Source organism: Apaloderma vittatum, unplaced genomic scaffold, assembly GCF_000703405.1.
Source record: "Apaloderma vittatum isolate BGI_N311 unplaced genomic scaffold, ASM70340v1 scaffold13413, whole genome shotgun sequence".
In the NCBI taxonomy this organism is placed as follows: Eukaryota; Metazoa; Chordata; class Aves; order Trogoniformes; family Trogonidae; genus Apaloderma; species Apaloderma vittatum.
This window is the reverse complement of record NW_009709983.1, coordinates 97,406-109,104: the sequence shown is the minus strand read 5'-3', so window position 1 is coordinate 109,104 and position 11,699 is coordinate 97,406. Positions and strand designations below refer to the sequence as shown.

At 47.7% G+C, this 11,699-nt stretch overlaps 1 protein-coding gene across 1 annotated transcript in view; it reads left to right on the top strand.

The window, feature by feature from the left end:
- Positions 1–321: 321 nt before the first annotated feature.
- The window catches only part of LMF1 (lipase maturation factor 1), a gene marked incomplete at its 5' end in the record, with an annotated part of 108,051 nt that continues 96,673 nt past the window's right edge, over positions 322–11,699 (top strand). The window contains one exon of the mRNA XM_009867148.1: positions 322–387. Within this exon, the coding sequence (XP_009865450.1) occupies positions 322–387 (66 nt within the window). The remainder of the gene's footprint in view (positions 388–11,699) is intronic.

Below are 11,699 nucleotides of genomic sequence, written 5' to 3'. Positions count from 1 at the left end.
CTGCGGGTAAAGGCAACTTCCAGCATATTTCAAGTGAAATGGCATATTGCTCGAGGATTTTTGTATGGAATTTTCAGCAAACAGGCAGTGGAAGGAGTCACGTTGGAGCTCTCGTTGCGTTGTGTTCCCTCGGGGACAGCAGCGGGGTCTGGGGTGCAGATGTGCCCGGGAGTCTTTCCAGCCTCTGCTTCCCCCTGCCGTTACAGGCTCTCCCTGTAGTTTAACCAGAGTATTTGGCATCTTGAGATAATACCTTGACATATAAGATAAAGTAAAATACAATATTTGTGATGGTAGTTTTTCTCTTTTTTTTCCCCCCAGGGGCTGATTAAAATTCGAGGAGATCGCTGCTGGAGAGAGTTAACTTGCATGGATTATCACTATGAGGTGAGCGATCCGCACGTTAAAACCAGTTTCTCTTGTCTGCTTTACTCTGGTCAAGAATTTTTTTCTGAGCTTTTCTCTTCTGCCAGGCAACTCTCCATGTTTTCTTTCTTCCTTGTAGTCTTCTGTCTCAGTTAGTAGCCACGTGCCAGCTCAGTGATGCTGATTTTCCCCAACCCGTCCTAAAAGTCCAGTTTCTCTCCTTCCCTTCTCTCCCCATCAGGGAGTGATTCAGGAGCAAACCTGAGCCTCACTAAGACCCCCTCTCTGTAAAAATGCTGCAGGAGAGGAGCAGAAGGGAGTTTTCTGTAGCATTGTGCTGAATGTTTTCTGCTCACGCTTCCAAAATGCAGACATATGTGGCCAGAAATAGAGCATCTCAGCGCGCTCCAAGATGCGCAGCGCTAATCGCTGGCAATTCAGAATTATACGGTTTTATCTTTTTGACATCTGCTTCGCTGATTACATTGCATTCTGATTATAAACCGTGGTTTGTGTTCTGGCTCTGCGTGTTGTCTCCTCTTTGATTACAGAGAGAGGAGCTCAGCTTTCCCTCTCTTTTTATCTGTATTTCTTTTGCATTTGCGTTTTGTATAAACAGCGTTCAGAAAGAAATTGCTGCACACGGCGACGCTGCGCTGAGCGAGTGGCTCTCGCTTAATGGAGGAAACGGTGCCGAGGCAATATCCCCTTCTCCAGTTTAACATCGCAGCCACTGGAAGTGGCACAGCACGTTGTCACGCCTCTGCTCTCTAATCCGTGTCTGGCTAACGAGTGGGCGAGCGTGCCCCATCTGCTCGCAGGAGGCTGCAGGCTCTCAGCCTCGTGCAGTTTTTGCGCTGGTCCCGCGTTGGTAAGACACAAGTTCATTGCAGTGAGCAGCCCGAGCTGTCGGCCCCTGGAGATGTACCTGTGGGGTGACATTCTCGGCGGACCTCCATCCCGTCTGGAAACCATTTCCCCCTTTCCAATTAAACCTGGCAGAGCCTGACTTCTCTGACCTGCAGAACGTGTTCCAAGGTGTTGCCTATGAATTGCTTTTCAGGGGGTCGGCACGCTGAGCACTGGAAACGGGGACGCTCGTACGGGACCTCTGCCTTTCCACCTTTGTGTCAAGAGAATTGCATGCGAGTGCCAGGGACTGGCGAGTGACCAGTCCTGTGAGAGCATTGGCATTCCTCTTCCCAAAGAGGAAAAAAATCTATCAGTTTCTCGAGGGGCTGGTGGCTTTATTTTTTGCTCATCTGACTGAGCTAACTGCTTGCATGTTTCGAAATGGAATTTTGCGGGTCCAGTAAGTTTTATCTGCCTTTTCAGCTTTAACACTCTTTTTTTTTGTTGTTGTTGGTTATTACCATTTACTTCCCATGGAGTTTCACCTGCTGAATACAAGGGTGACCTTTTACAAAGCCTGCTGCTGGGTTAGCTCTTGGAGCATCAGTGTGGTGCTTCATTCTCAGTAAAACCTGGGATGCACAGACCCCTCAGCTCTGTCATTCTTCATCCCGAATGCGAAGGTGGCTGCGGTAAATCGTCCTTCGTTTTTGCCCAGGCGCCTGGCAGCGGCTGAGAAAAGCCAGCTCAGTGCGAGCCCCCCAGAATCCCCCGGCCGGCTCCGTCGGTGACCCCAGCCCACAACTGTCAGCCTGCGTAATCCCAAATATTTCAAATCAAAACCAGAATCAGTTCCGTAGCCCAGAAGGCTAATTAAGACCATTCCTGTCATATCCACGAGGCAGGATCCCCAGCCTGCACCAAGTAATTGGGAACAGGGGTGGGGGGCAGATCGCATTATCAATATCAATTATTTTAATCTGTGCAAAAGACGCTGCAATAAAAGGAAAACGAAAGAGGCCGAATTTTGTCTACCAACAGACGAAGGACAGCAGTTCACCTGCTGATTTCAGCTGGCTGAGGGGAGGAAGAAAAGGGTAAAACTGAAGATACCTCTGCAAGGGAGGGAGGGAGCTGGGAATCTGCTCGTAATTAGGATGATAAAACTTGGGTATTGGACCAGCTCGTAAATGGAGCTGGGCCAAATGTAGTCTGCTGTGATGTATGTTGGCCACCCCAGCTCTCCTGTTCCAGTCCTGAACTTCAGTCCAAAATCTACACGGGCTTCTCTGCCAAGAGAATTACCGAAAACACATGGTCTCCATCTCTCGCGTGGGGAGGGCGCCCTGCACTATTTATTTGTAGTAGAACCGGCAGCTATGCTCGTGGAAAATAACATTTCCACTTTTGTCAGGAGCCGTGTGTAAAAGAGTGAAATGTTGTTACGGCTCGGGTAATTAAACGGAGCATATTTTCCCTCCCTCTTTCCTTTCTAACGTGCAGGGGCCTTAATTCCAGCCTTTATGGAGATCTGTTCCTCAACTGAAGACTCTCTGTTTGGAGGGCTTACGATCTGTGACGCTGTGTAATTTGGAGAGGGAAATGGCAGAACGCACGGTTTACATAGGAGAGGTATTTTCCTACCAGCCTAACTCTCCTCTAATCCCCGAGGAGTAGATGGGCTCCAGTCAGCGTGGAAGAGAAAGGCAGACGCTGATGGAGTTGAGAAGGCTTTGCTACACCACCAGGCACAGCCTGGCACATGGAAACTACCTGGAGGCTGGGATGAGGGGTGGGAGTAGAAACACTTGGCAGATTAATCCTGGTTCTGGGTGCCAGGAGTCCCGAGCTCTAATCCCAGCTTGGCAAAACACCGTGAACGGGGAGTTTAACCTCCTCCTGCGTTATTTTCTTTGCTAACGTGGCTGGAGTCCCCAAGGTAGGTGTGTATGTTTGCACCCTGGGGTGTTTGTGGGACAGAGCTCTGGATGCCCGTGGTGCCCCGGAGCTTCGCATGAGCGTGTGAGAATGGACGTTCCTGGGTGGTAACGGGCTGCTGAAGTCCTGGGGTCTGTCATCCCACGAGCTTTATTTGTCATTCGCCGGGTTTGCTGTCGTTTCACTGCCAGCTGCGGTTAAAAGGCTTTTTTCCCTTGTAAGAAGTCCCAGTAAAAGGGAAGCTTTCTGGCTCAGTGGAACCCATTCCTGATGCAGTTAACGCGGAGGGAAGCTGCTTCTGGGTGTTAGGTCTGTTTGTCATCATGATTATTAGGCATTTATCTACTGCGTACACAACGGTTTACAAATATGCGTGCGGCGGTTTGCAGGCTGGAGCTAGATTTCTGCTCCCACTGAAGCCCATGGCAGGGATCCCACAGCGGCTGGAGACGTCTCAAAGATGTTGGTGAAGACACAGCAGCTTCGGTTCCCTGCTTGTGCGAGGTGGGGGGATGCGGCTGACCCTGTCCCTCTGCCCCTGCCTGCTCCAGAGCTTGTCCTTCCGAGCGCGACAGCTCTCTCCCATAGCCAGGCTCCCATCTGCACAGGGGAAAAAATCTGGTACGGAAGGTTTTGTGCTGCTCGAGGCCATTTCTGGAGCTCGCACAGCTTGCAGGACATTGCCTGGGCTGGAGCAGCTTTCTAACTGCTCTTCGGTACCCGGTCCACGAGCCAGGCGTGGGATCGGGGAGCACCAGCTTGTTGCCCAAGGGCCTCTTACCACTCCCTCCTGTGCCAAGCTTTTATCTGGCCCAGGCTTTGCTAATTCTGAGTGTGCTGCTTCGCTGGCACAAGCACAATGTCTTACCGTGCTCCAAATGGAGAAAATCCTTTTGTGCAAGGGCCGTATTTTAGAATCTCCCCACCAAACCTGGAGTTCTCAGCCCCTTGCACTTACACCTTGCGACCACATGTCCTGGCACGGGACAGGTTTGAGTGGCACAGGCAGGACACGGATGTTTCTGACCCAGAGCCCCTGTTTTTGGATGCTGGTGGTGGTGATCTTGGCAGGGCAGTTAAACAGATAATCTTAAGGGTTTAGAAATGGGAAAGTCCTACATGGTCCCATCTATCGCGTCTCCCCGTATTCCACTGCAGCAGTACTCCCTGGGGGATGCAATCCAGTGATGCGTTTTTATAATGATTGCCAAAGTATTGTTGCTTTTTAATTACAGAGAGATAGCTTGTAAAATTCAGCCACCAACTGGTAGGAACAGCTGCCGAAGCAGCTGCTCGGGTAGGCAAGCGCCGGGAGGAGAGCTCCGCTGGCCATCCTCCTCCTCTGCCAGCTTTGTACCGGAACCGTGCAGGAGCAGCTAAACACCTCCAGGAGGTCCCTCGTGTCCTGGTGGCCCGTCCTCAGCAAAGCTCAGCAGGGCTGCAAGCCGTGGCATGCGCCAGGCAAGGGACCTGTGGCCCTTCTGCTTACTACTGGAATGACTCACATTTCATGATTTTAATTTTAAGATAATTTTTTTTACGTGTTGTTTCGAAGGGAGAGCCTTTTCTCCAAGTGTTTCTCCATGATTTGCATCCTTTGCTGCAGAAAGCCAGGCTAGGGGGGCAAATTTACGACTGAGACAAAGATGAGGCAGAGGGATAAAGGGAAAGAAAACCAAAAACCTGCTCCTGAAGCAACAGATCTTTGTCAATTTTGGAAGTAAGACCTGAGATTGCTTCCCTGCTCTGGACTTTAATGTAGGTGCTCGGAATGGATTGGTTGCCACGGAGCAGGAAAGTTTGAAGGACTGTGCTCCGCCAGCCTCTACTTCATAACCAAATCCCACGTGAGTTCTGAATTTCTCGGTGCTGCTGAGGAAAGCTTTGTTCTTTACGTAAGACGCCGCGCAGCCACGAAGGTCATTTCTTCTGATCTGTACAAATCGTTGCTAATTATTCCGTAACTGCTTTTCTGAAATAGAGGCTGTCAATCAGTGCTCCAGCTTCTGGCGTGCGGCAGCTCCCCAGCTCCTGGAGAAGCTTTCCAGAGCACAATGTCTTTTGTACCTAATTAGGGGCTTGCTGACTGATAGCCCTGCTGATACGGGTGAGAAGGAAGCTGTAACTGCTCTTTAACTGCCTCTTGATTTCTTTTCTCCCTTCTCTTCACTGTGTTAGACCTCGTTAGACTTTTCATCTAGCCCTTTCCAACCCATTATGAAACAAAAAACGAAACAGTATCTAGTCATTCATTTTGGCGAATAGGAGAACGATCTGCTTTCTGTCTCAGGGCTTTATTCCTACAGGTTGCGTTGCTGGAAGCAAAGATGTTCCTTACAGGGGAGCAGGTACTTGGAGTTCGAGTTTCACTGGGGACCTCCCAGGTCTGGCCTGGCTATGGGAGCTAAGGTCTGACAGGTGGGCTTTCCCAAACTGGTGTCTTCTGGGGGAAGCACAGATCTTCCCTTTTACAACGGCCACCAAAGGGAAACCAAAGAACCCACCTCCGTGTTTCTGGCACAGTGTGGCTGAGCCAGTTGGTTGGTGCCTTTGTTCCTTGCTGATAGGAAAGGGTCTGATTTTATTCCATCGAATAATTTGCATCTCTGCTCCTTCCTTTGTGCAGGTTTGCATGGTTTCGCTCATGGATTCTGCTGATTCCGCTTGCGACAGGAGGTGCTGGGTGGCAGCAATTGGCTTAGCCAGGTCAGGGCTGCTTCCAAGTCCCGGCACGTGTGTTACCAGATGAGGTTTGCTGCAGAATCGGGATAAGATGCAGCCTTGACATGAGGAAATTTTGCAGATTTTTCCCAAAAGCATATGAAAAGGCTGTGGAAATCCAGCAGCCCGTGCTTGTGGTGCTTGGGCTGAGCTCAGTGCTGCTGGCCACGTGGCTGTGAGCCCGGGGCGACTGCCTGTCCTCAGTGTCTGGGAAGGGATTTGGTACATGTGCTGTGGGTTTCTGGGGTTGCTCAAAGCCTTTCGTTACTTGAGACAGTAAAATTTGTACTCTGGAAGATGTGTTTCAGTGAAAATATGAGTGAAGGGAGTTGTGGTCCACCTCTGTCCTCACTGGACATCTTGCCTCGCAGAAGCCAAAGCCGCTGTTGATGACTTCTCTGCAGGGAGATCAAGGAGGAAACCAGGTTCTGCCCGTGATGGATTAGAAATGCAGTTTGTTTTCATCATCTGTTGTAAAAGCAAACTGAGTTAAGGCAACTGGTACTAAAAGGAAGAACACACTCATGTTCAGATTTTTTTTTCGCCCCCGATTTGGCTGTAAGTTTTGAAAAATGACCTTTTCCCAGGCATAACTGAAAAACCAGTTGTTCTCATTCGCACGTATCGAAGGGCTGCTTAGTGTGGATTTGAAGCTGAGATTAGACTCCTTCTTCTGTATTTTGGTGATTTGCATGATGTCAGTGCTAGCACTAGAAGAAGGACCAATTCCTGACCTTGCCTGCGATCAATTAAGTAACGAGATCCATCACAGGGTAAGTGCATGAAGCAATAATACTGGCAGATAAATGTCAACGCGACATCAAAAGCTTATTACGCTGGATCTGGATTTTGTATCAGGCTGCTGCAAGAAGGTCTCTGTCTGAGACAGGTTTTCAGATGAGTCCCGGGTGCTCTGTACTGGATGGAAAATCCCTTTGAACGCAATCTCCTAGAGATGTTTTGTTATTCCTGACTTTGGGCTGGGCTCTGTCATTCTAAAAATAGTTAGATGCGCCCATCACTTGAAAAGAGAGGGAGCAGATGCTTTTGAAGGCTGAATTTGTGCTCAGCTTGGGAAGATGGGTATTGCAGAGATTCAGTGACTGAATAACCTCCAGCTGAGCACTTCTGGAAGGAGACCTGGTTTCCCAGAGTTTGAGTGCTGGCAGCAGGTTCTGCCGCAGATGATCACCACTTCGGAAAATGAGATCTGAGCTCTCGAAAGCTGCAAAGCAGTAAATGTGCAGAAGTGCAGCCGTCTTCGTGGAGCTGCAGTTTTAGAAGAAATGATGACAAATACTGACATTTATGCCCGGTCGTGCTGCTTTTTAAAAAGCGGAAAGGAATACGGGTCGTCCGTGGTTGAAGGATGCTCCAGGTGAACTCAGGTAGTTAATAATGTGGCACCTTAAGTAGAACAAAAGCAGGTTTCTCCTACTTGCAGGATATTTTATTCCAAGCAGAGCAGGCAGGGAAGCTGCTTTCCAGGGTCGTGCACTCGTGCGAGCGTAGGTTTTCTGTCAGCCAGCGTTTGGTCCAGGAGTCTGGCTTGTATTACCCTGAACAGCAAACATGACAGACGAGTGGTAAATGCATTCCCAACCACCTCCAAGTCCGTGTCAGCTCAGCTGTGGTCTTCATCGGGACCAGGATCCTGGGGGGAATTTAGGAGTGTCTGGTCAGAGAACTATCGACATAAAAGCTAGAGCTGCAAGTCGGCGTCATAAAGCACACCCAGCATCTTTGGGCCAAGCTCAGGAAACCACACAGAACTAAAGTAAATTGGACGTAAGCAGGTGCTGAGAGAGAACCTTTCAGAATAGCTTTGGAAGGAAACTAATGGCAGGGATTGGAGGGATGGGATAAGCACGCGGGAAGCGATCCCTCCCGGACACCAGCTACCGCGGGCGGCAGGGCACCGGTTCCGCTCTGGGATTTTCTTCATCTCTTTGGTTCAAGACCTACTCTTTGCTCCGTGTTTCTTCACCAAAAGTAACTCTATTAAAACAACCAAAACCAGAGTGCGCGACCTCTGTGATTCTTCTCACTTTGGTGTCAGCTGAGCAGGTGAGTGGCACCTGCCACTCGGGTCACCCCCCTCCCCTTCCCGCTGGTTGCCCCATCTTTGACCCGATTTCCAGCAATATTGAAACAAAACAGGGTAAACTAGCAAAAGTTTAGTGGAATTGCCCCCAGGGAACTTTGTGTTTTGAGCCTTTGGAGGTTTTTGAAGCGTAGGAAGACGTTATCCCTCCCCACTGCTGGGATCAGCAGCAGAACTGTCAGTCACACGCTGTAAATGCATTGGGAATATGCCAATACCGTTTTCAGCAGTAATACAATTCCTCTTCCTGGATTCTTTTCTGTTTTTCTTAAGGATTTGTTTTAAGCCCGGTGAAAGCTTCCTGTACAACTATTGGATTTCATTTCTTCGTTACACTCTCCCACTGTTTCAAAGTCATTTAGGGACCACCCAGGACCCTCATCACTCGCCTCAAATATTCTCCTTTTTTCTCTTCCTCTCCTCCCCTCATTTGGTCTTTTTCAATCCTAATCAGATTAATCTTTACAACCCATTTTGCAGCCACTTAATCAGCTCTGCGTGCTCTGACCCCGTACGTGGCTTTTGTGCTGCTTCTCCAACGGGCAGGAACGACAGAGCCCTTCGCTTCCCTCCGGGCTGCAGGGAAAAATCTAGCGCTCGGGAAATGTTTGGGACCCAGGAGGTTTGTCGGCTTTGAAGATAACAGAGGCAAGGCTCCCATAATTATTTAAATTGTGGATTTATGAGCTAGTTAATGGTGTGTTTTAAGAAATCTGCAACGAGAAGAAAGATGACAAATTTCAGTGCTAACTGGAAGACAGAAACGAGAGGGGAAGGCGGTAGAAGGATGTTCAAGAGCTTTCCAAGAAACACGTGTGTTATCTCTCTTGCTTTACAGATGAGAATCGCTCCAATACGTTGCCTGCAACTCCTCTTTCTACCACAGCACCTTCATCCTCCAGGCTCCGCAAACACTTCCACCCAGCCTGGGACCCTCTGCCATGATGGGGCAGCCTCGACGCCCAGCTTGGGACTTGTTCAGACCTTAACCAGAGCCCTCACACAGCTCTCCCCACCCCTGCACACACCAAATGGTCAAAACTAGCCTCCGTGACAATAAATATACTCATATTTATCATCCATCATGGCATACGTGGGCATTAAATACTGTCTTTTCTGGTCTCCTACGTAGCAACGTGCCAGCTGCCGTCTAGGGAGGGATGATCTTCTCATCCATTCCCACCTTCCCCAGGGCCTGTAGGGGATTAATTGTCGTTCCAGTTCCTTTGCCTCAGGGACCTTTGGCGTGATGCAAACTGTTGGTGTCTGCCAAAATTCAGTGCTCTTCTTTTTCCATGATGTTTGCTCTCAAGGGTCCAGAAGTCTAAGCGAAACTGAAACTCAAACACCGCAATTTCACGTAGTATCAGCTGCAAAATGGTGTATGCAGAGCTCCAACATACAGTTAAAATATCCAAAAACCAGCCTAAATCCTTGCTGTCTATTTTTCCAGAGACAGCGAAATAACTACACGTTTTTAATTATAGATAGAGTTTAAAAAATCGGGTGTTGCTTTACAAACCAGTGCTTTCTTCTTTGTAGATCAGATTCCGTTTTCATCAGATTGTGAAAAAGTGCTAATTTCATGTCTCTCTCGGACTATTAAATGTGGTAAATTGTTTGATGAATTTTCGCGTAGTAGAGATGTCTGTCTTAATTTAATAAGTAAAATATCACATTAGTTGCCTCCAAAATAGCGGACGTGCAAAAAAAAAAAAGTTCTACTGAAGAAGGCGGGTTCCCAGCGGTGGGTGTGTTTGCGCAGCTCCCCTCCTCTGGTCTCTTCCCAGGATTTTCTTAGGGGAATAACCATAAGAAGCTGTTCCAGCTCTCAGGTGAACACCGTATTCTTTATTGCGTGCAGTAAAAGCCTTAAGTTCTGCTTGAAGGTTTATTTCCACTGAATATTGGTTTGTCCAGGGGAAGACCAGCCACTGGGAGGATTTCACAAATAGTAGAGACCTCTCATTTGCTGGTAGAAGCATGAATTATTTGCATATCTTCTATTTACATTTAATTTATGCTGTTTCCATGCAGTTCTCTGTGTTTTCAAACTTGAACATACACTCGATTTGAATTACAATAATCAGGGGACTGATGGCCCAATACAATTCCCATAAACATTTCCCTACCACAGGTCGGGAAGAATCCCACTTATTTCTCCAGCGCAGGTTTTTTTTTTTCTCTCTTGCAATTAGTTACAGCGCTCACAGCAAGCCCTTATAACTCTAAAAAGAAGATTACGGCGTTAGGATGGTGCTCGAATGAGTTAATAGCAAGTCTCTGCTGTGGTGTTTCGCTCCAAAGTCGTGTGCGCCAAACTGACCTTTAATCTTGGAATATAAATCACTTTCCAGTCCTATTATTTGTAAAATCCTACAGGCTTGCAAATGCACAAAAGAAGCCTTTGTCTCTTATTAATTTAATTTATAGGTTAAAGTTTCAAATCAGTGGCAAGCAAAAGCTGATTTACTGTTCACTTCAGGAACTGCTGTTCTGGAAAGCACGACATTTGCTAGACTGCCTAGAAATTGTGATATGTAATTAGTAGCTCTGTAATTATATATAATATAATATAATTTGCTTATCTCTTTTTTTTTGTTATGTATTATACCTAAAAGCTGGGAGGGTATCTCAGCATGGATTAGCCCTTTCAACCCTAAAAACTCAACAGATCAGTGAAACCACTGGGTTTTGTCTTATTCTGTCAACATAGGATCAATGTCTGAAGTTTCTGCCCTTTTCTTTTACGTGTGGAATCATCCCATCGTCTCTTGTACAATGCCGTTTGTGCCGCGACAAAAAAATAACCGCTTCTGTGATAGAATTTCAATAAAAGCAGTGTAGAGGGTTTTTCCTGTCAGTGTAAAACAAGACGCCTATTCCTATCTCTTTAATTTGGTTTAAGCTATGAAATTCCCACGTGGAGTCAGATGTGGGATGCTCTGGGTTTAGCTTCCAGAGTTAGGAGTGTTCCCGTCTGCACTTCAGACTCATTTCTTCCGTTTCATAGGATTTCTTGGTAAGCAATTTTGAAACCAAGTTTTCTAGTCTGTCTCCAGACAAAGAAATAAAAGTTGTTGCTAACTGTGCTGTCGTACCACATTCCAGGGCGGAAGCTTTGACTGATCAAGGTGCTCACTAGAATCTTTTACCTCTTGACCAATTCACGTGGGAAAGCAGGGATTGAGAATTGTTGCCCTTGCAAGCGTTATGGAAATATTCGCATTAAAAATGGCATTTATCTTACTCACGTTCCTGAATTCACTTATCTATATTTTCCAAGGATCAGATTCTTCCTCTTCCCTTGCAGCCTGACCGTCTCGATGGCTAAAAGGGATTTTATTGCTTTGGCATTAATCAGGACGTTTGACAGAATTGAACTGGATCCCGTCCAATTAGACTGAGACAATATTGAATTTCGAACTGTCATGTTGGATCCATTTGAACGTAACACAAGCTCGTCGGTCTCTGCAATCAATCCGTGGGTTGAGTCACCCCGGCTCGAGGTGAAAGAATTGCCCACCTTGCCCCCGCAGCCCTGGACGGTGGCCAAAGCCGTGCCTGGGCAGGGTGCTAGGGTTTCCTGTCGGCTGCTGAGGGCACTGAACACAAGCTCGGTGGGACAAGCCAGAAGAAGGTTTTTTTTCCTCCTCGTAGAGCCATGTTCAACGCACTCACCTTCCTCAACCAACCTGCAGACATCTGGAGTCCTGCG